This window comes from Drosophila yakuba, chromosome 3R (genome assembly GCF_016746365.2).
Source record: "Drosophila yakuba strain Tai18E2 chromosome 3R, Prin_Dyak_Tai18E2_2.1, whole genome shotgun sequence".
NCBI lineage: Eukaryota > Metazoa > Arthropoda > Insecta > Diptera > Drosophilidae > Drosophila > Drosophila yakuba.
In genome coordinates this window covers 9,893,715-9,919,745 of record NC_052530.2, presented here as the reverse complement: position 1 = coordinate 9,919,745, position 26,031 = coordinate 9,893,715, and the positions used below count along the sequence as shown (strand labels likewise).

The window sequence follows — 26,031 nt, the reverse complement described above, 5'->3', positions numbered from 1 at the left end:
TTATCCATAAAAAACAAATTGTTTGAACATGTTTACACAAACGACGTTTTATTTTCGGGAAATACTTGTACAATAAATAAATAGTGAAACGTACTAAAAATAAGTGCCCGAATCAAAATGTACTCACTGATGGGACTTAACTAGAGATTATCCACCTAAGGGCTAGAAAAAGACTAAGTTTAAGGGGCACTCTGCCACAGGAAGTTATGATGCTTAACAGAGAAAAAACCATAATAATATCAGTTCCCTAGTGTCCTCTATTTTGTGATCAAAATAATCTTAGTCATATCTATTATCCATTTCCTCGAATAGATATGGAGAAAACTATTTTGGCTCTGTGATAATAAAATGTTAAAGCGTCACAAATAGGCGTCCTTGAATCTGAATATAATCGGAATGGTTAACCAATTTCTGGAATAGTTTTTGGTTTTCTCTCTCCGATGATTGGGAAAACCGTTGACTTCAGAAAAGGACTTGACTACGTACGGCTAATCGACCAGAGACGCTCGATCGTAAACACTTAACCTAGATCTCAGATAGCGTTGGGATGGGCCCAGTGAAGCCTAGTTGGATAGCTGTTGCTCTGCCTCTGCTGGAACCACATGCTCATGATCCTCTTTGGGCAGGCTGCGCTGCTCCTCCTCCCTCAGCTCCGCCTTCTTGGCCTGTTCCTGGCGCCGGGCCACGCCCTCCATCGACTCCCGCAGCGAATCGATGTCCAGCGCATTCTCATCCTTGTCTCCATCCTGCTCGTGCCTCTGGCCGCCAGCGAACTTGGAGAAATAAGTGAGCGACTTCATCAGCTGATAGCTCTTAGAGATGGGAATGTTAGAGTCGTAAACGCTGGTGCTAGCGCTGCAGTCCACGTAGAACCACCAGTTGCACTTCAGGATCGTCTGGTCGAAGAGTGTGTTCTCCGGGCAGAGGAACGACTTACGCACCATGCCGTCGTCGGTCAGTGCGCATACGTGGAATACCTGCCAGAGATTGTGGATTGCGATTAACAAGTGAGTACGATTTACTGCACTAAAACGCATCAAGTGCGTGTAGTTTACCATGCAGCCAAGATCAGTGTCAGCGTAGAGACCAGGAAAGTGCTTTTGTTTAGCACAGGAGAAACTCGTAGGTGGCAGGTCCACCTTGGATTTGAAGTTATCGTCAAAGTTCTTGTCGTAGCCCACGGGATAGTACTCTTTAGGGGCGTTCATCACCTAATTTAAAGCAGTGAAACATAAATATTATATCCAATTGAAAATTGGTCATCAGCTTTCAACGCAATACCCACCTTGGACACCTTGTGTTCCGCTAGCGACTTTTGTGGACGCGGCGTAGTGGTTGTCGTTGTGGTCGTCGTGGTCGTAGTCCTCATAGTGGAGGTGCGCATAAACTCCTCCCTTAGCTTGGCCGCCAGTTGGGCCCGGTGTTCAGCCTTCAGCTGCTGCTCCCGGACGTAGATGGCGTGCTTGATGGTGTCCACTGTTACGTTGGCAGCGGCGGCCAGTTCCTCTACGGTAACATCTTTCAGGTCGAACTTGGGCTCCTCGAACTGAAGGTAGTTCGGGTGACTGGAAACCGTTCGGTGCTCCTTGCCCACATTGGCGATCCTGGCGATGGATTGGGGCATCGCCTGGAACACCGGCACGGCTACTGGTTGGGATACCACCGGATTGGCCACGTGAAAAGTGCGATTCGAGTGCTATCCGAATGGGTGTGAATTTGTTATTAACAGAATATTTAATTATTTAATTAAGAGCGTTACTTCTGGGAATTAACTAGAGTTGTTCCATTTACAAAGACCCCAAAGAAATCACGTGTAACATGTGTAGTATCTTACCGGTTGATCGATGGAGGTTATTAGCTTGTTGTTGAGACTGACCCGCGGCTCCGGGGTGTCCACGGCCACCCGTCTCTCCGCAGGGGTCGAACTCGGAGCAGAGGGCTGAGTGGCGGCCAGTTGCTTCTGTGGAATGGGTCGGAAGGCAGGAACACCCAATGGCAATGGACGAGCCTCGGTCATGAGCTGTTGCTGCTGCTGTTGCTGCTGCAGAAGCAGCAATTGTTTCAGCTTTAATTGTTGCTGCAACTGCTGTTGCTGCAGTTTCTGTTGCTGGAGTTGCAGTTGCTGCTGCTGTTGCACCTGCTGCAGGTTAAACGGCGCTCCTCCAGTGGACCGTGAACTTATCCGTTTCTCTGGCAATGGGTGTTGCACGGGTGGATTGACCTTCGGTAGAGATGTGAGGTAATGAAATAATTTGAAATGCAAGAAGACCGTTTGAGCTCACCTGTTGCTGGGTCGATGGAAGTACGCCCACCAAGTCAGGTGGTGCTCCGTTTTTGTAGCTGATAGCCCGCCGGCGGTCACTCTCCGTGTTGCCCAGCGATTCCGGAAAGCCCAGCTCGTCGCCCAGACTGAAACCTGTAAGAAGCAAAGGTTTGGGTTAGGTCGGGCGCACGACGGCCTCATCAATCACTTCAATCGTGGCCGAGGGTTGGGCAATGATGTGTTAATTAATGGCTTTTGTTTTACCCTTCACGTGGCTCTCGTATGAGTCTTATCAAAGTCTTACATCTATGTGGCTTTTATGTACACAGAGCCTGGTAGGGTTCATCTATTAAGGAGGTCAGTGAATAATAAACATCTGAGCAAAGTAACAAACACGTGTGGCTCACTTGTTCTTATTTATAAATGGTCAAATGATCCTAAATTATTATTATTATTAAATACAAGATACAAAAATCAAAAATCAAATGATAACTTAAAATATATTCTACCAGTTTTAACAAATTCGAAAAAATTGGTAAGTTTATGTGCGATGCTTTTAGTGCTCTTTGGAATCATTAAAGTCCCATTAAACTGGAATCCTAGCTACCCCTCTTGCACGCCCCTGCCAATTGAACTACAGGTCACTACTCTTCAAGCCGATTTCTTGTTGTGCTACTCCGCTGAAACGCTCTACATTATCAGAATTGAGTTCATATATGTGGTGCTACCACTGACATTGGCATTAATGCATAATGACTTACTTAATCGCTATTCGCGGTGCGTTTGAGTTCAGGTCGAGTTCGATTACTTGACCAATTAGCTGCACTTGAGAATTGGAGGATTGAAAGCCTTGGAAACACTACTTACTCTACGTCTACACCTTGAACTATTTCGGGGTCGTATGTACACTGAGAAAATGAAGGGTGAGGATGGTGGGGATGGTGCGAATGGGTTGACAGAACAGTTGAGAGATTTACCTAAACCGAAATGGGCCTTAAGGCCACCCAAATTTCGTACACGAAACAGTCCAGACTTTTTGAAGTTACAATCGAGAATGAAACCGAAATCGGACGATAAAACACACGTCCCGCAAGCCAATCCTATAAATAAAGAATAGAAAAAGCAAACACAGAATAGGATAGTTCTTTGGTATAATACAATAGTTACGTTACTAATTAGTACAACAAGGGATTAATATTATGTAGAGATCGTGTAGGGTAAGGTATTCCAGGGATTGAGTGGATACAGGAGGGGGGGGGAAATCTTCTGTGTTGTTTTCTCTATGCAACATTAAACCACAACCAAAAACTTAACCAATTTTGGATTAATAACTAAGAGTAGTATTGTTGTGTTAGAAAGGGTGTGGCTTCAAATCTAACATGAATTATATCACTTTACAAAATTGGCATAAATTAATAACAGTTTTATCACTTTGAAGCATGAAGTCTTCAAATAAAAATCGGCGCAAAGTTTTTAAGTATGCGATCCCGCATCGAATCGCATTGCGTGGCGGATGTCTTGATTGATGTGCGGATTGACTGATTATATCTCACGAAGACATCCGATTCGGCGCGTGGAATCCGAGGTATGTGTGTTTTTATTATCTTGCATCTGCCAACATAAGGTGTGACCGCGGAATGACCCAGATTGAAGCAGAGAAGATGGCCCAATCCGACCGCAGACATACAAGTAATAAAACCAGGCCGCCAGCATTCTCACAGCGATCTCAACGTGGCCATAATCGATTTACTATGCCGTGAGCAGACCCATTATGGACCGACAAATGGCACTTCCTTATGATTGGGGCCCACAAAACAATTGAGCCCCATAAGTGCCATAGGTTACGCATTAGCTGGGGTTACCCAAGTCATGAGGAGAGCACCCCCATTGACCTGAACCAAGTTAGAGACTTCAATTCGAGCTGGGGAGCCAAATTGCGAGTCTTGGGTTCAAATTAAATTGTTAGCATGTCAAGTGGGACATGTAATACGTGTTTCGAATGAATTCTTTCAAAATTCCCCCGCCACTCGGCGTGTCGTCCATCCACATTCATGGAGCAGCATTTGAAACCGATTCTAAGGCGGCTAATGGCAAGCCATTATGTGCGAGTGGCACATGTTGCCAATTGTGGTAATCGTTTTAGATGATACACTTGGCCAAAAATGACGGACTGTGGCCCAGTTAAATAAATTGTTTACAAATTGTTAATATAGTGCAAAAGCCTACTTTTATGCATTTTTCCTCAGTGTAGAGCCGCTACGGGTCGGATCAGAGTCCGGTCCAACACTTTGGCTTGTGGGTTCAAGGAAAATGGAGCTGGTTTTATAACCGCCCGCCTAATGGAGTGTCAGCATGGCAAGGCAATGTTTGGCCATCTCCGCGGGATCAGAGCGTGCACCCGATGTGCTCACTTCCTCGTCTCCGTCATCATTATCATCATCATCAGATATACCAATTTACCACTCAAAAGCCACAATCGATTATACCTGCTCCCCCCGAAATGGTTGATAATGGAACTTTAGATACTTTTACACACAAATTTGCATTACGCATTCGCCGTGTGGGCGAGCAGTTATTTTAATTGCGCGTGCAAATGGCCTGCACGACGACAAATTTGAGAAGGGAAATCAGCAATTAGCTAGGGAAAACTAGGCAAATAGCCAGGCATGCCGGAGAGCAATAGGAAATATAAAAATATGACATTTTTTTCGAATTGTCAGTGGGGGACATCCAGCTACATTTGCAGTTAGTCACAGGCGATCGACAAGCGCTTTCTCTCATCTCGGGTATGAAATGCGAGTTGCGGCGGCCTTACGACTTGACATGGCTGCCCGGCATCAAGTGGCCAAATAGAAATCCAAACTAAACAAATAATGAGGCATAAATATGCACGTGGGGCAGTGTTGGCATAGACCAGCCATTGATCAGCGGCAGCAAATGTTTAGTTACTTTCCTCGAAGACAACATCTTGCATCCCACATCCCCTGATCAGTAAAGCCCGTCTAGTTAGCACCTCTGCCCGCGAAAGTGGGTCATCTGGTCTCAAAAACATTGATATTAATTGCTCACTCGGATGCTAAGACAGAAACTGAAACCGAAACTGAAACTGAAACAAAAAGCATAAGCTGGCTGGCCGAGCTCAGCGTTAATTCAATTTGATGATCTCGCTTGGCAGACGCAAATGCAAATATCTTGTATAAATTATCAAACATCTGCGCCTAGGCCGTCCATTCATTATGGCCGAACTCTAAGTGGTTTCCCTTTTAATATTCTGCACTCATATTTAAAGGCTTTAACATTCCATTGTTGGCAAAACGTTTTACGGTCAATCTTTTTATCTCATCGTCAATGATTTTTTTCGCGAAGGCTCTTTTGGGCGACCACCTTTCGCTTTTTTACGCTGACATACTGGGCGAAACTTTCCATTTCTCCTTAATTTACTTAGCTTACTGGCTCGTACTTTTTGTTCTCATTGTCAGTGACAGGAAATCGTACTTTTAAGTGCTATTAATGACCTTGCCGTGGTGCTAAAAGTAACCGATTTAAATGACGGAGATTGTCTTTTGAACTGACTTGCATCATAGATCGACTCTTACACCTTGTTCTATGTCATGAAGGGAAAATCAAAATGTGATTTCGGGAACTTTACGATATGGCCCTGACCTTGCCCCTGTGCCTCGAATAAGCCATCCGAATGAAACCATTATCGCACGTCTTGGGGGGAGATTGTTTCGGATTGGCTTGGATTGTCCAAATGGTCTTCGACAAGTGTCAGACCCAAAACACGGCTTGCTAATCCCCTTTGCCGGTTAATTATGTTAATTGAACGATGGTCTTGACAGTGAGCGATAGGCCGAGGGAAACAGAGCCCCGACAGCCAAAACTTATGACAAAGACACTTTAGGCCATCGAATTAAATTGCAATTTGAGCGTGTATGCGTGTGGGCCAAACAATCAGCTAGTCACAAAGGTGTGGAATGGAATGCAAGACTTTGGATGCCCAGAGATCGGTGCAGCATCTCCGAGGCGAAGGTCTTACGTGAGCGGGTTGCGTGCTCGGAAATAATGCCACAACACACTTGACGGCCCAAGAAACACAATCTTTATATTATGTGAAGATGGGCCCAGACAATAGAGGCGATAATCATGCCTTAATTTATTCCTAATTGCGAACAAAACGTACAAATGTCTGCAGAGGGGAACTCGAAAAAGGGAAAGGACACGTCCCTTGTGTGGGAATAACCCCAAACGGAAGTCTTGTTGTCCACTGCCCAAAAAAAGTTCGGGAAATATTTTTGTTCTCATTTATGCATCATCCTATCTTATAATTATAAATCATGTTTCTTAAGACTTTGTTACACAACTTAATTCCCACGTGGTATTTGTGGTAATATTTGACTTGCACTTAAATGATTTTTTTTCCAACTCAGATGTAGCGAAGATGTAAGCGAGCAAAATGTTGGTCATTTAGGCATTCCCCCAGCTATTCGCTTGAAGCTAAAATGACGACATGTAAAAAATTAAAACTTGAAACTTTAAATTGGTATTATTTATCACTTAAAAAGTTCATATAAAAAATGTACTTTAGAATTTATGGGATATGTTTTTGCAAGTGCACAGATGCCAGTCTGCCTTTCACTTTGCAAAATACCAGCTCGGAGAGCCTTTTACTTATTGACCAATTGTATGACAATGCAATTTCTTTTTCTTATTATTTTTTAGTACTTTTAGCCCCTTTTGCAGTTGCAACAATGCATCTTTCCGAGGCCCAATGGTTTGGCTAAGAAAAACATTCAACGGCAAAGGCTAATTGCCGTTGAAAGTATGTACATTTAGCCAGAAAACATTTATAATATTTTATGTTTACTTGTCACACGGGGCGTATACTCACTAACGTATTGGCTATTAGCTGTCAGTTTTGACCAGGAAGGGTCTTCACACCGAAGCCAAGTGTCTCGGGCCAGAAGTATTGCATAAAGCTCTCAAACATCGGTCCGAATGTGGGTTATATAAAAACACAGAAAAAGCAACAGCATCAGAAACAACTGAAGATGCCTCCAAAGCGCTGCGTCATTGACCACAAAACAGATATTGAGTTTGAGCCAAACACGAGCGAAAAGAAAAGAAAACAATAAAGAGAAACATATGCGGCCAACGCATCTCAATGAGTTCGGGTACAAATCAGCGTTATATTGATGATTCATGGTCCACGATTGCTCAGTGAATTTTATGAAGCCATCAATGGGAATATCAAAAGATTTGGGCAGGGCAATGTCGGTACATATTTGAGTGATGTGTGCATAAGTTCCTCCTGCCCATGGATAGTTTCCTTTTGGCCAAGCAAAGGTCAGTAAACACACCATAAACTTTATGCAAATTGGGCAGCGAAAATTGTCTGAACCAGCAGCCAGTTTGTAGACCACTATTGCTCTGATCTTGACCGATATTCTGGCCCAAGACGGACTTAGCCATATTGAGGTGCGATTGGAACATCGTTACACTCAATCAAATAAAACAGGTTAAATTGTAGTGCGTAGGTTATGCAAGGTTAGTTTATGCCTGCAATTTGCAAATTGATTAATTGGCGAATGGTCGATAAATATGTATAAACCTAAATGGAGACACCTTCAACCCAAATAAATGTACATATGTATGTATATACTTGTGTATTTGTTCTTAATGAGCTGCACATTACTTCAGGTCAAGAATGCTCCATGGTACCATGACTAACCTAAAACCAATCCGGTTTCCTCGGCAAGGTTTTTGCATAAAGCGAACCGATTGAAGCGCAGACAATGAACAGAAACTGAATCCATATGAAAAAACGATGCCAATAAACTGCAGCAGCGGATCGGTGGCTTAATATGCATAAACAAATGCATAGATAAGATTGTTATGGTTGCTATTTACCTATTATGACGTACTTCTTGCATTGACTTATGTTGATTGAAATTTAAGTGGACGTCCAAATCTTGACGCCGAATTGTCTACCTAGCAGTATAGTATTTATTTACTTTGTTTGTTTGACCAATTGGCTTATTACCGACCACTAATTTTGGACAGCTTACAAAAGAATCTTCGGCAACCAGTTTTGTGTCTGCAGTCTAGTATTACAGCATATCCAGGTGTCATAAGACTCCCCATAAAATATAAGTCTAAAGACTTAAGACACAAACTCGAATTCAAGAAAAGTTCGTCGCCTCAGTCATTTGAATTTCAGCCTGCTGCCAACCCGAATTAAATAATTGTTATCCGACACCCGTAAAAAGCAATTAAGCCTAGGCAGCCGCACAGCAACAATAGAAACAGCAATTATTTGGTTAAATGGAAACGGGAAAAATGAAAACTGCATTTTACTCACTTGCCGCCTGCATGATCAGAAAGCCAATCACAAAAAAGTTCATTTTTGCCACTTTTTTCTCTGTCGAATTTTGCTTGAAAATTTCTTTCTTCGGAAATTACGATGATTAGTTATTTTCGTCGGATGCAAGTAATTTTACTTTGCTATTTTCCACGTACACTCAAACACTCACTGTGGGAGGGAAAAGCAAAATGAGGAAAACACAAAAAAACCTTTATTATCGTTGTGTTCGCGACTCGTGCCGCGGATCGGAAGCGGATAGTTGATTTAATTAAATTTAATGAACTTATTATTTTAATCAATTATTCCAGCATTGCGAATGAAGGAAAGCAATGAAATGCGCGTAAATTGAACGAAAATACAGAAAATGTATGTAAAACCAAAATAAAACCGGTAGACACAAGAAACGCAAATGAGCGGGGCAAACACTCTCACTCTCTCTTTCGGCGGTAAAAGTGAAGATGGGCGGACGGAGGCGGTGACGCGACTGAGATGCGCCGATAATCGCGCTACGCGTGCGTAGGCGCCGGCAGAGGCAGAGGCGGTAACGGTGGCAGAAGCAACGGCAGAGGCAGCGACGAGCTGGAGTATTTTATTTTCACGACTAGCTGTAAAACCTACCCTATCTGTGAACCGCTATTCCAAAACATGTATATTTACTTTTCAACTGCTATTTAAGTAAAATATATTACATATGCAAGTGCATTTCAAGTCGAGGCAAAGTTTAAACAGATTAATTTTTTATTTAGTTTTTCATTTCTAACTCACGATCCATTCTGAGGCAATCTTTTTAGCTATATAACTTTGTCTAAATGGAAGGCATTATAAGAAATTGGAAGCAATTTTATAAATTGAAGCCAAATCACATACATTTCTAGCTATAACATTATCCATAAAAAGCAATTGGTTTTTCTTTCAATTTAAATCCGAATTGATCTGCAAGAATTTGATTGAAAATCGAACTAACTTTTCAAGCTAACTTTATCACCATTTGTCACAACATTTGATTACACTTGGCCAAAAAGCTAATTAAAAAAGGGGCATAATAAAAGTCTTGTAGCGCTATGATTTCTTGACTGAAACGCTGGTGATTTATTTAGCGACACATGCAGCGATATTCCAGTCCGGCACTTGTCTCCTTCGCTGCTCTCTTGAGCATAACAACAACTTTCCAATTGCCAGCGCTTTGGTTTTGGTTTGTTGGTCAGCGCTCCATAATTTCCTCGGCTGTCTGTTTTTTTGGTCTATTGTCACTGCCAACTTAAGGCGGCTGCGCACATGCCAACTACCAGCCACGCCCCCAAAAGCAAACACACCGCGATAACAACAACACTGCGCACGTTCAACGGCAACAACTAAAACAACAACAGTTCTGCCTCGTTTTGAAACTGGCAGCATAGGTAAAAGTTGTTTTCGATACGCTTTAATTTCGTTAGCTCTTTTGGCCGCGTTAATATTTCGCCCGAAATTAGCGCAAAACCAATTTACACGCACACACACACACACACACACAATCTGTTAGCACTGGACAAATCAATGTTAACGCGAATTAGCCTCTTGATTTAATTTTGTAATTTCAACCACAGCCCATTAGATTGAGACGGGTCTGATAGTATCGCCTTGGCTATACAAAATATTTAGACTGTGTTGCCAAAGCAAAGCGTTAGCGACTTACAACCTGCGAGTATCGCGATCACCTGGCCAGGTGCGAAACTTAACTTGTTGCTCTGGCGCGCCGCCAACGACTGAAAGCCGAATCAGAAACTGAAACATAAGCGCAATCCGAATCCGAATCCGAATCCGAATCGAAGTTGCAATCGCGGTAAGCCGAAGATACGCCAAACAAACTCAAACGCTCTCTTTCGCTCTCTCCAGTTACTCAGTAACAGTTACTTGGCAGCACTGGGCGGGCGGATAACGGTAGAGATATACCTGATATCATGCGGGAAAGGAAACTCATTTAATCTTAAGGATTTCAGTTCAGATTATTAAATTATACATTTTGCGGTGGGTGTAGATTCGAGTCTTTCATGCAGGGTGTGGAGAACATTTGAGGCAACTCGTTTATCCACTTCGTGAGTACTGTAAAAAAAGATCCTGTGGGTCCTTCATGCAAAGCATAACTCCTTAAAGCTTACCGTATTTGGAACCGCTTATCACCGGGCATGCTGAGTGCAGGGTTTCCAAATGCAAAGCTCCGGAGTTGTGCAGATTGTACCAGAAGACCGCTGACCCCTTCTTGGGCGTAACGGTAATATTAATCCTCGGGAAGATTGTGGCGCCACCCGAGTCAACTTCTCCCAGCTGGAAAAGCTTCAAGCTAATACCAAGGAGACTGCGACAAAGTGGAGTGACTTACGTAAAACAAAAGGGTAGCTATTCGATCCCCGTACTTTGCCCTGGTCTGAAAATATACTATGATAAAATTACTTTTCCAACATAGTTTTAAATTTTCCAAAAATCATACCGTATTCGTATATTTATGATAGTCATAGTGCAACATGTAGTGCCCACCTATGCCGTAATTAATCAGCGAAAATGGATCGCTGAGCTCCATACTAAGTCCGGTCATATCGGTTACCCGGTCATTGAGGGTTTTGGATTCTACTATATATGAGTCCTTTGAAGCTCTCACCTCCGACTCCTGACCCGAATCAGTCAGGGATAATATGAAATTACTTGAGTTTAGCATCAATTCAATTTCTCTGTCGTAAATCACATCGTGAAAGACCACCATGTACGGATCCAAACTCAGCTCCTCCATTTTTAGAGGGGCAATCCGCGTGAAGGGCGTCGTGGTGCTGTTGTAGCGACAATGGAGGCGACTTGGTTTTTGGACAACAACCGTGCAGTTCTGCACAGTCGCCAACTCCTCCTCGATGTGTGTGACTCCATGACTGGGGGCTACTTCCTCCGGCTTGTTGTCTAAGTGGTGAAGGGCTGCAGTTAGCTGCTTGTTCTTCGCCAGGAGCATTGCCAACGCCTCGTGCGCTCGGTATTGGTCGAAAATATTATCAAAACGACTCAAAGAGAGATTAAACCAAGCCTCGGCAAGATCGTCCTTTCGACTTTGAACGCTGAACTCTCCGAGGGCTAAGCAATCGTAAGCTGTCAGTTCTGTACTGGAAGTCAGTAATAATGATATTGTGTATTTCAGTAAACTTAGCCGAACTTACTCTGTCTGTGAGTACCCTGCTAAGTTACCAGCTGCCAGCTCTTCTGGCTTAAGGTCGTAAAAGGACATCAAGTCATCGATTCCGCGACACGCGTGTTCCAAATCCAATGAAGTGGGTAGCAGCATTCTCATATGATGGGCATTCTCAATACGCACTACGAACTATAATTTAAAGCAAACTCTTTGACTTGGCAAGATATTGGCAGTACCTAATGCATTATTTTCGGTCCTAAAGGCATAGTGATACCATTTCCTCCAACTCGTGTGTAGGCGATGTATTAGTCGAAAGCTGTTCAATGGATTTGCCAAGTACGATTCATAGTCACTCTGCATTTCGTTGTGCTCTGTACTCATAGCAGTTAGGGATCTGTAGGTAATACGTGGATATGTAATTATTCAATGAGAAACTGCTGCTTAGTCCCACCTTTTCATTAAATTTAATTTCATTTTCAGTGTTTCCACATAGCCATTTAAATTGTCTACCAGTTTATCCTCAACCTCCAGAAGGTTCATCAGTTCCATTGTTGAGGCAGCATACGATTTCTTTCGAATGGATTTGGCAAACCCTTGGCAGCAAATTATACAAGCACTTAAAATGCCAATAAACATTACAAATTTTAAGCTGTACATTTCACTTTTGGGACGTATTGGCAAATGACTTTAAAACATGGTAATGATAGTATTGATAATAGGTAATTTGTTGCGGTCTAATTTAATTAGCAATGCTTTATCTCTCTCGGATTCAAAAGTCCCTATAAATCTGTTGAAGGATAAAAGTAAGAGGACACTCTTTCTCATAGTCGGTGTGTTTAGTTTTTGTGGCTTCTTTGTATGCGCCAAGCTTGCAGGCTTGACTAATTAAGTTACAGCATAACCGACCACTTTAACTTATTGACCGTTACTAGTTATTTGTGTTGTTTGTATGATTTGTTATGTTATTAGGCGCTTGTCTAATTTACTGCAATGAGTTTGAAAATTCGCATGAAAAAAGATTTATAAAATTTATTTTGGTTAAGAATGAGTTTGTTAAAAAAAATTCCTTTCTCTCAGTTCACATTAATTAGGCTCATGAGTTGAAAAAGCGGTTATCCACATCGTTGGAAAACCCATAACCCGACATCTATGTATGACCTATAACCACATTCAGAACAGCACTGTCAGCTTAGGATTGCTAAACGATGGCAGATTTTTCCTTAAAAAAGGAGAAAAAATCATTCTGAAGCCTGGCCTTACGCCTTTCTGAATACAAGCTCTTGTAAAAATACAATCAGTTTCATTGTCCATAAAATATGAGCAGTAAGGCTAAGGGTCGGCGGTCTTCTGGCATAATCTTCATATTCACATGAATATTATTACGCTGCGCTCCAGTTGTCCAGTGATAGTTGGTTCTAAATAAAGTTAGACTAAATTCAATTTTGTTGTGAAAATTGTAATGGCTCCATGCATTGCTCATCAAGTGGCGCAAATGTGTTCTACTTCATGAAATGCAAACGTATAAGACTAAAATAAATAGTTCGTGTTTTTAAGAAAAGAACGACAATCCTTATTTGATGTACAAATTTTTTAAATAAAAAATATATAGAAATAAAGCGGATTCATTTAATATCACGCAGACTGTTCGCTTAAAGCCATGTATCTATTAACTAGACCCCGCCGCCGTTGCACGGGTAAGACGGTATTTTTGAACCGCATAATGCGCTCCCTCCTCGGAGGTCAACTGATCCATGTACTGCTCCTTCACGAATCGATTGTTCACAGCATTGAGCGAGTCCTTGAGAAACCCAAAGTGCACGATGGCATTTGGGACAAAATTCAGCTCCAGGAGCGTCTCATCGGAGGGCAACACCTTCTTCGGTGGAATGGTGAACAGATGGAATTGCTCCCCTGGCTGGACCAAAAACTCCCGAACAAACTCCTCCACCTTAGAAAGGGGCTCGTGCGGCTTAAAGATGCCCTGGAGCACGAAGCGATCGGGAAACTGAACGCGCAGCACACAGTCTTTGTACTGGTTGAGCTTAGCCAGCATGGTCTTTTGGCGCTCCAACTCCCTCAGCTTTGCTGTCAGCAAGGGAGCGTCGTCATCTCCGGTTGAAGTACGCTTTAAATCGCGCAGTACCATCTTTAAATCGTTGACGGTCAAGTCGAAAAATGAGTCCGGCAAATCGTCTGCGTTTTTCTTGGATTCGTCCAAGGAGAAGAGTACAGCCTGACGGGGACCAATTACTCTCACAACTGGGGGAGCCCTGCCTGGATTCTCTTCGACTTCGTTTTCGTCCTGCTTTCGCTCCGGGGGGTGGTGCATGGAGTATCCGGAACCACTACCCCAGTCGTATTTAGGTGCTTCCGGCTGAGGCTGCTGCTCTTGTTTGTCTTCACCTGAGGTCTTGGCTGGTTCACTCCCACTGGCATTTTCTTCAGGAGCCGTGCGTTTTAAATTCTTGATCATGTTGCTGGTAAGGGCAAATCCACCGCCTCCTCCGCTGCCACCAGCTGCCATTGCCGAGCGGGAGGTGCTGGGCTGGTCGTCGTTGTCTACCCGAGGCTTGACAGCGGGAGCTTTGTACACATTTGCCTGGGTCTTAAGGTCCTCGGGTTTTTTGTCGATAAGACGCATCATAGCGCGACCCTCGAGGATTCCTAGGGATTTCAGCGTGGTCTGGCGCATCTGCTCCTGTCCTATGACCTCGCTGCGCATGTAGACGATGACGGGGCTTTCGTAACCATTGACATGGGACTCGCAGAGCTTTTGGACCACCAGCCAAATGGTGTCGTTGGGCGAAAAGTCTGCTTGCTGGCGGGATCCGTCGTTCAGCTGGACGCAGACAAGAACGTTACTCAGTGTACGCCGCTTTTCCGTTTGCTCCATCTCAAGGACACAGTTGTTAGGCAGGCCACTGAAACGAAACTGCTGCGTCAATCCGACCACCTTGTTGTGGAACTTGAGACAGTGCTCCTCCGCATCGTAGCCGTGCTTGGAGCAGGCCGTCTCCAAAATCTCCAGCAGCGTCATGTTCGCCGTCACGTTCACATTCTGCCGCCGACCATTGGGCAGCAGGACTGTGACGCGCTTGTCCATCGGGCTGGCAACTTCCCTGCAAGAATACGGATTGGTATGGTAGCATCCAAGTGGAGGCAAAAAAAACTCACCTCTATAGACGTTTTGAGCAGAGACTACGTTCCGGAATTTGCCGGTTGGAATTGGGGTTGTGGGTGTACGTCTATCGATAGACCTAAAAATTTGTTTACTGCGTTGCGTGACTTTCGTTTTTCTCATTCTCATTAGAGATGCGCCCCCTGAAAGATATCGGTTAGCAGGAGTTTTACTTATTATGGATTTCTAAATGTACAAATGGTATACGTGAATAACTGCCAATTATAAACAGTATAAGCAATATATTAAAGTATAATCATTACCGTATAACGGATTTAAAGAAAATTCAATAATTTTGAATTCCACATATCGATAGACTTATGTTACTTCTATTTCAATCGATAGGAGCTGCCTGTGTATCGGAGTATTATTGATTGCAGCAGGAAGAAGCAAAAGAAAGGCGCAGCTCGCAAAATCAAAACTATTCAAAACGCAATTTGCATTCAAACTAAATTAAATTTCTATTATTCGACTGTCAGAGGACATGCTCTAAGTTACGGGGAAGTCCCCATTCAGTGAGTTTCAGCATTTTGAGTGACGCCCTGTGAGAGAGAGCTGTTTGAAAACCGCCGACCCAGCAAGAGATACTTCGAGAAGTCCCTTCAACTATATAGCCAATATGACCAATCTGGAGAAGCAGCACGAGATGGTGAAGCGCAGCCTGGTGCAGTTTATTAGTGGCCACATACCGGGAGCCGACTTCAGTGTTGTAGACGAAATCGTGCTTTCGTACATTATTTCGATTTTGGAGGAGGCCTCCCAGGACCCGTGCTTCGATGTCGAAGGCTTTGTGGAGATGATGGGAGCCTACTTCGAGGAGTTTTCCACCATTGACCAGGGCATCATCTGTGACTGGATCTACAAGCTGGCCAACGAGCTTACCGATATGGAGAAAAACCAGGAAAACCCAGACGCCGTCAACTTATCGCTAAAGTACGTTTTCCTTTGCATTCTTATGCTTAAAATTTTTATATTTAATATATACTTGCAATATATTTGCAGCTCCCTGAGCCTCTCCAGCATTATTCCGGAGTCCAAGCTGCGTGCTCGCAACTCGTCCACTTCCGAAAAGGACGAACTCTCTTCGAACAGCAGCAGCAGCGGTGGCTGTGGTGGAAACAAGCGTTCCCAACATCTTTCGGAGACTAGCGATGGAGGCTCTACCGACAGCTCCAGCTCCACTTGCGACTACTTTTTGGACGAGACCGAAGTGCTCCAGGAAATGTTTCCGGATTCGGCAATTGCCGAGGTAAGTCAAATGAAAGAAGTTTTTCAATACTGTGTAATGCATTTATATCCTTTCGCAGATCAAGCACTGCATCGCAATTTCCAAGGGCGACATCGATAGCGCCACCCAGATCCTCTTGCATCGTCAAGAGACCAACCAATGTATTACTGACAAGTCGCATACTACTTACATAAAAAAGAATGTAGTCGTCGACGATAATGAACTCAAGAATCGTATTATCGCTAGGTAAGTATACAATTTAAAATTAAGTCGGCACAGCAATATATTATAGCACCTAAAATAGGCAATGTAATTTGTAATTACAAATATTCAATCGTATTTTTTTTATTTACCCCATCTAGGTACTCCTATGTTGACAAGAACGCCACCCAGCGTGAGTACAAGCCGGTGGTCCCAAAAATGGAGCCTCGCAAGCTGGTTCGCTACCGGGACAATAAGATCGTTTCGCTCAAGGGCGAGCGGTACACCGAGATTAAGCGTGACGAAGATGCTGAGTTAAAAAAACCCAAGAAGCAGATTCAACCGTAACTAAAGAGGAACAAACCCCTCTTCAAGTATTTTATCAAGAAGCAAATTAATCCACACCCCAGTAACTTATCCGCACCCACGAGACCGATCTTCGCCAGTAGCGGTAGCTGCAGATCCAACGGCACCAACAACAGCAGGCATCCTGAAAACGAGCACAGTTTATACAATCAGATGCATATTGTTGGGCTGAGCCATACCAGCACTTATTCCAGCTTCACCAAACCAGTGATCCCCGCCAAGCTTAGCCAATGTTTAGATGCTTCCCAAGACGATGACGATGAGCAGCGAGAGTTTAGAGACAAAGACGAGCCACCGAGCACAGCGAGTCGGTTCCCATATCCGAGTGAGTATGGTGCAGAGTTTGTGGCATCGGCCGGCATGTTGGTCATACTGTTGCTAGTTGGCCATTGCCACTGGACCTCGAACGTTCATCGCGCTAAAGCCCAAGAAAAAGACACAAAGACTTTACATACCAAATTAGTTGATAGTTATGCTTTAGGACTACTCGCTTATGCAAATTTTGAGAGCCCATTTTCCGCGGCCGCCTGCTTATGAGTCTCGTTGCCGGGAGCAGGCGGTTCAGACGGATCTGGACCTGGATCTGTTTCCGTTGCCAGTCGTCAATTATGACGACTGGGGTCGCGCCTGCGCTGTGACTTCTCCTTAGTTCCTTACGCAAGCGAATTCAAATCGAACCGTATCTGTGAAAATCATGAATCTCAAACTCTTGAATGTCCTCAAACAGTATTGTTAAACCTACTTCAATCCCTAGGATCAGACGCAGGTGCGACACCAAAACCGAATTTGGCGCTCAAATAGACTTATTTAGAAGTTTTTAGGTACTCGAATTGATGAATTTTGTTGGCCGTGTGCGTGTTTTGGAAACGCAGCTGCACAAGAAACTTGCCATATCTGTTTAAGATTTGTTAACCCATTTTGTATCGTGTAACTCGTTTTGTTTTCCTCTGGTCCAAGCTAACTAGCAAGAGTAAACTAGCAACAATGCCACCAAAGCCACATGCAACACAAACTAGTCCTCACCGCCCACTGAGATATCTGGAACCCATAACAATTCGGCTACTGCTCGGTGTAAGACAGCAATACTAACAATAATCTAAACGTATTCAGCATATATACAATGTATGAACTAATCGAATAATCAACTATTTATACAGCATAGCCTACCCCAAATCCTTCCCAATTATTGTAATGATTGTAACCTACAATATCACGACAGTCCCGCACCTTGTTCATGTTAGATGTAAGGATCCGAAATATTTTTCGGCAGTTATTAGTTTTACACTTTTTGTTTGAGACAAAAGATATAACAACATTTAATAATTTCTTGTAACTCCCGTGTATTTAATTTTAATTCAACCATCACATTCGTATTTATGTTTACCTGGTTTTGGTTTGATATTCACATCTTATGTTTTAGTTTTATATATTATTTTTGTGATATTAGCGTAAAAATCAACTTAAAGAAAAGGCAAAACACTCGAATTAAACTTTTGAAATTATTAAATAAACTACTATCAATATTTAACGCATATGTGTATATTGGAGTTTTAAATATGTATGATGTTTAAAGCCGCTTATGTTTAATGTTGTATGTTCTAAAGTATAGATTTCGGACGAATTACAATCAAACAGGCTGGTTTTTTCATTTTTTGCTGAAAATAACAAGATTACAATTTTAAAAAGTCGCTAGAAATAGCTTCAAAAACTAGCTATATATGCGGCACTGTTTAGAAGAACTGGTTCTTTGTTATATATACAAATTCCCAGTCGAGCAATATGGCGTTGTCTTCGCGTCTGGTCACACTGCGGGCATAAGTTTTTTTTTCGCACAACTCATAATTGTCGTGAAAATCCACGTTTTGGCCCAAAATGACCACAATTGCGGATTTATTCACAAAGTATAATTGCACAAATTGCCAGGATGATATTCAAGGCATTCGAGTCCACTGCGCGGAGTGCGAAAACTTCGATTTATGTTTGCAAGTAAGTAACTCACACATACACGACGACGAGCGACGCACTTATACATGTGTGCAGTAGGGTGGGTCGCTATTTTTGAGGTTCTAGAAACTTGTAGGTGGATTTGTAAATATTAAAACGAATGTTTGAATTTACGTTGTAGTAAAATGCGTTTTTAGGAGTATAATAAATGCAATATAAAATATATTTATGTTTTTATTGCTTTGCCATATCAACTTTAAATCATTAAGAAAATAAACAACAGTTAACCAAATTAAATATTAAACATGGAGGCTGCTCTTGCTCTTCTGAATACAAAGTATATTCCAAGGCATTTTACGAAGGTGGAAGAAAATTGGCTAAATTTTCGAATATCTTTTTTGCACCCCGATATAACTTTGTGAAGATAATCGACTCACCCTGTTACACCCACACTCGCACAATCTAGAGATGCGTCGCAAATTTGGAACCAAAAAACTGACTCATCTAGGCATACAAACAAATACATACACGCAACCGGCAATTTCACCATGTTGATTAAAAAACAGCTGACTCTGTATTTATGTTGTATTATTGTTTATTTTTTGCGCAGTGCTTTGCCGCAGGTGCGGAAATCGGTGCCCATCAAAATAACCATGCCTACCAGTTCATGGACACGGGTACCTCCATATTGAGTGTATTTCGTGGAAAGGGGGCGTGGACGGCACGAGAGGAGATCCGTCTGTTGGATGCAATCGAGCAGTACGGCTTCGGAAACTGGGAGGACATTAGCAAGCACATTGAGACGAAGTCGGCGGAGGACGCCAAGGAGGAGTATGTGAATAAGTTCGTGAATGGCACGATTGGAAGGGCCACTTGGACGCCGGCCCAGAGCCAGAGACCCCGCCTTATAGATCACACAGGAGACGACGACGCTGGTCCTCTGGGCACCAATGCACTCTCCACTTTGCCTCCATTGGAAATCAACTCCGATGAGGCCATGCAGCTGGGCTACATGCCCAACAGGGACAGCTTCGAACGGGAGTACGACCCCACGGCAGAGCAACTGATCTCCAACATCTCTTTAAGCTCTGAGGATACGGAGGTGGATGTGATGCTTAAGCTGGCCCACGTGGACATCTACACCCGCCGACTTAGAGAGCGGGCTCGCAGAAAACGGATGGTCAGGGACTATCAGTTGGTATCAAATTTCTTCCGCAACAGAAATTACGCTCTGCAACAAGGTCTCACAAAAGAGCAGCGCGAGTTCCGTGACAGATTTCGGGTCTACGCCCAGTTCTACACTTGTAACGAGTATGAACGGCTGTTGGGATCACTGGAGCGAGAAAAGGAACTACGCATTCGACAGTCAGAGCTGTACCGATACCGGTACAATGGCCTGACCAAAATTGCGGAATGCACCCACTTTGAGCAGCATGCCGCAACAGCGACGCACCGCTCTGCAGGACCTTATGGCCACGGGAAGACCGTAAGTGTAAGGCTCCGTAACAGGGGTGCCGAAATCGAATTATCCAAACGTAAATATTTGATTTGCACTCGAAAAGCCGACCTAACACTCTGTTTTTTTAACTTAAATCAAAAATATATTTCATTTTTGTTCTATCGACTTACGAAATCTAAAACTCCTCCAGGGGTTATTTTAGCTTTATATTTTAATAAATTAACTTAAAGATGAACTTAAATTGTATGTAAGGATTTAAATAATTAAATGAATTTGAGATACAAAAACCAGAGTTTAAGACGCTCAGACTGGTAAGATTCGATTTTATTCCCCTTGGAGTAAGCTTTTTTCACTGAGAATGCATGACGAGTTGAATATCGTGTGTTCTGCCTTGCTTTAGCCGTCCTGACCTGACCTGACCAAACTCTTACAATCGCTTTTCCGTCTTGTCTCACGATATTCAGCTCCACTGCATAATAAACGCGCCAAACAACGAGCGTTCGAATGGTTCTATAAGACAATGTTTAACCACAGGACCACACGCAACCATCCAATGGAAGTCATCGGCCGCCAAGCTCTTCCTTGCACTCCCCACAACCGAATCTCAGAAAGGTGTAAGTATTTTGTAAAAAAATTGCAATTACTTTTGAACATAAATAATAATTTGTTTCGTTCGCTTAGCGAAATGTCAAGCGGCGCCGAGGTAAGTTCAAATTCAATCGCACCAAGAAACACGCTCCACATCGCCGACCCGACCTGCTCCGGCGCATTATTGCCCAGCAAAAACTACTTGGATAGCTGTCGGGGATCGTCGGCAGCTACGATGCTGCAGACGACGGGAATGGGAACGGGAATGGGGGCAACAGTGGACTCGGGAGCGACGACGGGAGTGACTTCCACGGCTACGACGATGGCGAATCTGCCCACGAACTCGGCGAAGGGAAGCCAACAACATCTGCAGCCGCTGCAGCAGCATTCTCAGCTCCTGCAAAGCGGAAACCAGCACAAAATGCAAAACGAGGCCGCCGGCGCAGGCAGTGAGCAGCTGCCCAGCATGAGCCTAAAATTGCGCACCCAGCTGGAGGAACTGAAGCACCTGCCCCAGCCGCTGGGCAGTGAACTGCTTAGTCACAACGAGCTGGATCTGTGCAAGAAGCATAATATTACGCCCACCACCTACCTCTCGGTTAAGACTGTCTGCTTGAGCGGAGCACCATCGCTGGGCAGTCCCATGGAGACTTCGCTGCGGAAGTTCTTCATCAAGTGCGGCTGGCTGAGCCACTGAACACCATTCAACTTCCCGCGCCCCCTTGATTAAGAGCTAAATGCATTTATAAGGACTTCACTTTATTTTATTGGTTAGAATAGGTTAAAGACATTTTTATACTGTTCAACTTTCGTTGCCATTTTCATCGTGGTTAAAACTACAAAACTGAAAATCCATTTACTTGTATCAAGTCAAGCTCAATTACATAAAGTTTGGTTCCTTTGAGTGAGATGTCGGGATTCAGATATTCTGTATTAACTAAGCTTAAGTAGGTGACCCAACCAATTGAATATGTATGATATGAAGTGTAAATGAAATAATAAATGTAATAGTGAATGTGAAACGAGGACGTGACTTGTTTCTCGGATCTCACAGCTGCCAGGGAAACCGCTCCGGACTGAACGCCGCTAGGATATGTAAGAAATAGCTATTGTGTAAGCCTCTGATAGCGGCACTACCGCACTGAGTATTCATATTTAGATAGATTTTCTGGGCAAGAAACTGAACAATGCAATTGAACGTAATTCATTAAAAGCCAAGAGTTTAATATTCAATGTCTTGCAAGTGCATAGTTAATATAACTGAGGAATGGAAAACAATGCTGGAATAAAAAAATATTAATATTTAAAATGTTAACACATTTGGAATGTTTTATACACTTGTGAAGATTAAAACATGTTTAACGAGCACTTTCTAGCGCTTTTCTAATGATGTTCTTTTATATTATAAACTTAACCAATTTACTCATTCAGGTCTAGAAATCTACTACTACCTTATTTATGTATCCTAGCTTAAGTTTATCCAAAGCGACGCCCTAACGCTTGTAACCGTATACCTACAAAAATATATCATATATTTAAACAAATTTATTCTCTTTGCTCTTATAACTATAAACGATGTGATGCTCGGATGCACTGCATCACTTATTCCGAAGAAAGTAGCGATACAAAGTGTTTTTCTGACCGCTAGCGGTAGTGGCAGTTGCTGGGGCTCCACTGGCAATAGCTGCGCTTGTAGTGGCACCGGTCCCATTCGTTTGCTCCACAGCCGCCACCAGGGAGCTGCGCCACGATGCGATCAACTCGGTCTGCAACTCCACGGGCAGCTCTTTGAACACCTCGGCATCCACACCTGCTGGACAAGCTATATTCGTTAGGGCATCACACGTTGCCGTACTACTCGTGTTGGTGGCCGCCGCAGTCGTGGTGGATGAGGGAAACGACAAGGTTGGTGTGCTAGGTGCGCTCATTGCCACGGAGTCGTCCATTGGAGAAGGAAGCGGAGAGGAGGCCGTAGAACTCGCATTTGAGCTCAAGCGACTAGCAGTGCGTGTCGTTACAAAGCGTAAACTGCCGTCAATCCGTTGCAGCAAAGTGTTTGGTGGCTGGACGGTTCGGAAACGAGGAGCAGGCGCGGACGAAGAGGTAGACGGCGTGGTGCTCATGGGGAAGTCCTTCTCGCTATCACGCGAGTTCAGACGCAGATCACAGACGCGCAGTTTGCTGGGCGAAGCTACTTCGGCGGCGGAATCTCCCACATCCGCCGCCAAGCGGCTGCGCTTAGATACTAACAATCGGCCAATGCGACTCTTTTTCGGCGAGGGTTCTACTTCAGTCTCAGAGAAGTCGCTGAAATCCGAATTGGTGGCCGCTGATTCTGAACCATTATCAAGCAGCATGGGCACTGGCGATGCAGTTGTGGCTCTTCTCCTATAGAACTGATCGCTTGGTTTGAATGTTGTTGGCGAGGAGCGGAAGGCGCATTCGTCTGATGTGGGACTCTCCGCTGTAGGACTTGTGAGACTCGTATTTGTGAGTGAGGTAATAGACTGAACCTCCAGATCCGCCTTCTTGATCAGAAAATTTGCAATTGATGAGGAGCCAACCTTGCGCTCCTGGAACTTGGAAAATGCCAGGCCCAGTAGAGTAATGTTAAAGGGCTTGCTCATATCAACTATTCGCTCAAAAAGTCGCATCACAATCTTGAGAAGTTTTTCCTGGGCTCCGTCTGCCAGTTGTACCTTGCTTACTCCTGTTTCTCCTGGACACACGGAGGTTTTAAAGAGGGAGGGTAGAATGTTTGCCTGTTTGGTCTCACGGTGGCTGGTCTTCTTCTGGGAATCGAACTTACGTAGCACCACCTTGATGGCAATGGGTACGCGGCCATCCTCTGCAACCTGGGGATTCAAAATGTTTTCGTAAGTTGGCTGTTACCGAACTTATAAATGACTTTTAACTTACTTGCTCCACCAGCCGCTTGAGCAGCATGCGAAACCTTTCTTCCACATCGGTTCGTACGGATATTGGTTTACAGGCATCTTCCATTCCAATGGTCTTGGGTTTTCCGGTGGGACGGACTGAGCTCGTGTCACGGCCAAAGGCCAGATCTCGCAGTCGGGTGGCAGTTTCAAATCCGAATTTCTTCCGCATTACGTCCATGTCGCACTGCTGCAGCTGCTCAATGGATGACATACCCGCCTCCAGGAGAAGGCACTGCGTCTTCTGACCAATCCCAGTGACTCGCTTTAGGTCGCCCAGTTCCCGCATAAACTGCTCTGCATAGGTGGAAACAAGAACGGTCTGCTGATTAGGTTTATGACTACTGCCGACCAGCTTGGCCAGCAGCTTGTTATAGGCGATTCCAGCGCAGCAGGTAATTCCCAGCCGGAGCTTGAGTTCCTCCCTGATTTCCTGGGCAATCCGAGTGCCGATGGCCAGCCGCTGGGCACAGCCGCAATCGCAATTTGACAAGGGAGTGCCATCCGCCGGATACGTGTGACCCACCGGTGGTTTAGTCTGGGCCTCAGCTACGTGAGCCTGTCGCAGTTCTACCAGTGCAGTCACATCCATAAAGTTCTCATCGAAACCAAGCTTCTCCACTAGGGGAGTGTAGTTGAGCAGAAGGTCAAAGATTCTTTGCGACATCTGCCGATACGGTGTGAGGTCCTCTCCATTGACCAAAACCAAATCGGGACAGATGCGCTGTGCCTCGGCGATGAGCATCAATTTCGTCACCCCTTTGGCCCGCGCCACATAGTTGCAGGTGACCACGATGTTCTTCTGTTGAATCCCCAGAGCCTTTGATCGCAGCGTTGGATCCCGAATCTCCTCCACCTGAGCGTAGAAGTAGTCCATGTCCAGGTGGATAATGGTGCGCTGATGCGCCTCGCTTTTACCGAGCACGCTCGCGAAGTCCATGACGGTTCTGATCGCCTGAAATTGCGAAAGGTCATGAAATAGGACTCATAGAGCTGGCCATAAGATTGCATTTGACTATGGGATACCCTGTATATGAGTTTGAAGTGCAATTGCCTAAAATAAGTATCACTGGCACACAAAAATTGTGAACTGTATATGTATAAATGTATCTCTGTTACCATTCGGCACTTATGTTTTTAAGTCAACAAATATACATACATGAATCAATCAATCAATTCTGTAATGGAATGCCGCAAAATAATAACAATAAATGTATAGCGATCAAAATGGAAACCAAGCACTTGAATTAGTCTAGCAAACCCTGATTTTTACAGGGTATTCTGATGCAAGTTGGATGGCTGGCGGTGAAACAAAAGAGAGAGTGAGAGGAAGAGAACGCGCGGGGTGCTCCGCTGGTGAAATCTGTTTCTTTGCTGCTGCCACTGTTGCTCGCCGTTTCTTCTTCTTCCACTGGTGCCGCCGACTTTCTAATCAAACATTGCGAAAAACATTCGAGCCCAAACGCCAACGCGCACACACACAACCCAGAGTTAAGTGCCGGCTAAACAATTACAACGAACCACAACAAAATATTGCACATAGTTGTCTGTTTGGCGATGACGCATTAGTTTGTGAACGAAAAAACAACGGACTTCGTACGCGACAGGGAGCATAACCGTTTTTGGGTTTATCACTCCCCTCAACTTACCGGTGTATCTTAATAACACGATTTACAGTCAAATGCAAGGAACTGCAGTAAAATATTACTTTTAATTGGGGTTTATATTTACCTTGAAATCTAGAGGTGAGAGCACAGCGATGGCACTAACGATAAGTCGGGCAAGGTTGGAATCGATAACAAAAAATTGGTACAAATCAGGATGGCAACTCCCGAAATCCGTACATATATGGACGGCAACTCCCAACTCTCTAAAGTCAAAATGGCAACTCCCAAAATGTGTGAAAATCTAGATGGCAACTCAACAAAACAGGCGATTGCCGCGAAAGTACGTTATTTTCAAATTGCCATGGAGGAAATGAAAAGTTTTACATAATACAACGTATATATTTCTTATATTCCTTTAACGAAAAAGAAAACAGTAAAACTTATAAATTATTGTGTTGAAATACAAAGCACATGGTTGTATAATTAATATGACATGGACATATAATTAACATCTGGAATATCTTAATGAGTGCTACGTGAGCAAATCAAAGCAATAATTAGGTAAACTGGAAGTACTCCTACTGTTTACTGGTTTATTAGCATATCCAAACATGCGCACTCTTTGAATGACACCAACAATATAATTGTCTAAAATTAAATAGTATTTAAATAAGCATCAGGAATGTATGGGTTTCGGGTTTCCAGTTGGTTTTAATTTTAGGCGTATAAAAAGGTGGATCATAATCCAGAGT

The 26,031-nt window shown here is 43.7% G+C and overlaps 6 protein-coding genes and 1 long non-coding RNA gene across 10 annotated transcripts; 2 read left to right on the top strand and 5 right to left on the bottom strand.

The window, feature by feature from the left end:
• Positions 1–21: 21 nt before the first annotated feature.
• LOC6536182 lies at positions 22–8,761 on the bottom strand. 2 transcript variants are annotated; one of them, XM_015192115.2, is made up of 7 exons: positions 8,625–8,761; positions 3,241–3,363; positions 2,283–2,416; positions 1,835–2,221; positions 1,286–1,696; positions 1,056–1,211; positions 22–977 (listed from the first exon to the last, which is right to left on the bottom strand). In XM_015192115.2, the coding sequence occupies exons 1-7, from the start codon at positions 8,665–8,667 to the stop codon at positions 564–566; spliced, it is 1,668 nt and encodes a 555-aa protein (XP_015047601.1). In that variant the 5' UTR covers positions 8,668–8,761; the 3' UTR covers positions 22–563. The 2 variants fall into 2 exon arrangements, with proteins under 2 accessions (XP_015047601.1, XP_039232776.1); XM_039376842.2 differs by lacking the exon at positions 3,241–3,363 and having other exon boundaries at positions 8,625–8,716.
• A 931-nt stretch (positions 8,762–9,692) lies between these two features.
• Positions 9,693–13,157, bottom strand: LOC6536181 (prolyl 4-hydroxylase subunit alpha-1). The gene is made up of 8 exons (XM_039376843.2): positions 12,224–13,157; positions 12,009–12,166; positions 11,801–11,954; positions 11,092–11,746; positions 10,984–11,028; positions 10,763–10,928; positions 10,624–10,706; positions 9,693–10,556 (listed from the first exon to the last, which is right to left on the bottom strand). Exons 1-8 carry the CDS (start codon positions 12,427–12,429, stop codon positions 10,500–10,502), a joined length of 1,524 nt encoding a protein of 507 aa, XP_039232777.1. The 5' UTR covers positions 12,430–13,157; the 3' UTR covers positions 9,693–10,499.
• A 227-nt stretch (positions 13,158–13,384) lies between these two features.
• Positions 13,385–15,102, bottom strand: LOC6536180 (tether containing UBX domain for GLUT4). The gene is made up of 2 exons (XM_002096735.3): positions 14,947–15,102; positions 13,385–14,891 (listed from the first exon to the last, which is right to left on the bottom strand). Exon 2 carries the CDS (start codon positions 14,873–14,875, stop codon positions 13,439–13,441), a length of 1,437 nt encoding a protein of 478 aa, XP_002096771.1. The 5' UTR covers positions 14,876–14,891; positions 14,947–15,102; the 3' UTR covers positions 13,385–13,438.
• Positions 15,103–15,319: 217 nt separating this feature from the next.
• On the top strand, positions 15,320–18,277 carry LOC6536179 (CUE domain-containing protein 2). Its single transcript, XM_002096734.4, has 4 exons — positions 15,320–15,883; positions 15,953–16,199; positions 16,258–16,424; positions 16,541–18,277. Exons 1-4 carry the CDS (start codon positions 15,570–15,572, stop codon positions 16,725–16,727), a joined length of 915 nt encoding a protein of 304 aa, XP_002096770.2. The 5' UTR covers positions 15,320–15,569; the 3' UTR covers positions 16,728–18,277.
• Positions 15,889–16,672, bottom strand: LOC122319622. The gene is made up of 2 exons (XR_006245256.1): positions 16,532–16,672; positions 15,889–16,473 (listed from the first exon to the last, which is right to left on the bottom strand). It is a non-coding gene; the product is annotated as an uncharacterized LOC122319622 (long non-coding RNA).
• Positions 18,278–18,521: 244 nt separating the features above from the next.
• Positions 18,522–22,280, top strand: LOC6536178 (transcriptional adapter 2B). 2 transcript variants are annotated; one of them, XM_002096733.3, is made up of 4 exons: positions 18,522–18,731; positions 19,300–20,175; positions 20,683–20,762; positions 20,830–22,280. In XM_002096733.3, the coding sequence occupies exons 1-4, from the start codon at positions 18,618–18,620 to the stop codon at positions 21,431–21,433; spliced, it is 1,674 nt and encodes a 557-aa protein (XP_002096769.1). In that variant the 5' UTR covers positions 18,522–18,617; the 3' UTR covers positions 21,434–22,280. The 2 variants fall into 2 exon arrangements, with proteins under 2 accessions (XP_002096769.1, XP_015047600.1); XM_015192114.3 differs by having other exon boundaries at positions 18,523–18,731; positions 20,613–20,762; positions 20,830–21,087.
• Positions 21,930–25,523, bottom strand: LOC6536177 (DNA polymerase iota). Of its 2 annotated transcripts, none has more exons than XM_015192113.3 (3): positions 25,404–25,523; positions 23,656–24,627; positions 21,930–23,591 (listed from the first exon to the last, which is right to left on the bottom strand). In XM_015192113.3, exons 2-3 carry the CDS (start codon positions 24,610–24,612, stop codon positions 22,335–22,337), a joined length of 2,214 nt encoding a protein of 737 aa, XP_015047599.1. In that variant the 5' UTR covers positions 24,613–24,627; positions 25,404–25,523; the 3' UTR covers positions 21,930–22,334. The 2 variants fall into 2 exon arrangements, with proteins under 2 accessions (XP_015047599.1, XP_002096768.1); XM_002096732.4 differs by having other exon boundaries at positions 25,322–25,404.
• Positions 25,524–26,031: the final 508 nt, after the last annotated feature.

Excerpts from the sequence above, each read along its gene's own strand:
- LOC6536182 (XM_015192115.2), bottom strand. The coding sequence starts at position 8,667 with ATGAACTTTTTTGTGATTGGCTTTCTGATCATGCAGGCGGCAA. Across the intron at positions 2,417-3,240 it reads TAAGGCCCATTTCGGTTTAG|GTTTCAGTCTGGGCGACGAG; the intron begins GTAAATCTCTCA and ends TGCTTCTTACAG. Across the intron at positions 2,222-2,282 it reads TTCCATCGACCCAGCAACAG|GTCAATCCACCCGTGCAACA; the intron begins GTGAGCTCAAAC and ends TCTCTACCGAAG.
- LOC6536181 (XM_039376843.2), bottom strand. The coding sequence starts at position 12,429 with ATGTACAGCTTAAAATTTGTAATGTTTATTGGCATTTTAAGTGCTTGT. Across the intron at positions 10,929-10,983 it reads TAGCTACCCTTTTGTTTTAC|CTGGGAGAAGTTGACTCGGG; the intron begins GTAAGTCACTCC and ends AAGCTTTTCCAG. Across the intron at positions 10,707-10,762 it reads GATAAGCGGTTCCAAATACG|TACTCACGAAGTGGATAAAC; the intron begins GTAAGCTTTAAG and ends CTTTTTTTACAG.
- LOC6536180 (XM_002096735.3), bottom strand. The coding sequence starts at position 14,875 with ATGGACAAGCGCGTCACAGTCCTGCTGCCCAATGGTCGGCGGCAGAAT.
- LOC6536179 (XM_002096734.4), top strand. The coding sequence starts at position 15,570 with ATGACCAATCTGGAGAAGCAGCACGAGATGGTGAAGCGCAGCCTGGTG. Across the intron at positions 15,884-15,952 it reads GCCGTCAACTTATCGCTAAA|CTCCCTGAGCCTCTCCAGCA; the intron begins GTACGTTTTCCT and ends ATATATTTGCAG. Across the intron at positions 16,425-16,540 it reads AAGAATCGTATTATCGCTAG|GTACTCCTATGTTGACAAGA; the intron begins GTAAGTATACAA and ends TACCCCATCTAG.
- LOC6536178 (XM_002096733.3), top strand. The coding sequence starts at position 18,618 with ATGACCACAATTGCGGATTTATTCACAAAGTATAATTGCACAAATTGC. Across the intron at positions 18,732-19,299 it reads ACTTCGATTTATGTTTGCAA|TGCTTTGCCGCAGGTGCGGA; the intron begins GTAAGTAACTCA and ends TTTTTTGCGCAG. Across the intron at positions 20,176-20,682 it reads CTTATGGCCACGGGAAGACC|GACCACACGCAACCATCCAA; the intron begins GTAAGTGTAAGG and ends GTTTAACCACAG.
- LOC6536177 (XM_015192113.3), bottom strand. The coding sequence starts at position 24,612 with ATGGACTTCGCGAGCGTGCTCGGTAAAAGCGAGGCGCATCAGCGCACC. Across the intron at positions 23,592-23,655 it reads TCAAGCGGCTGGTGGAGCAA|GTTGCAGAGGATGGCCGCGT; the intron begins GTAAGTTAAAAG and ends TTGAATCCCCAG.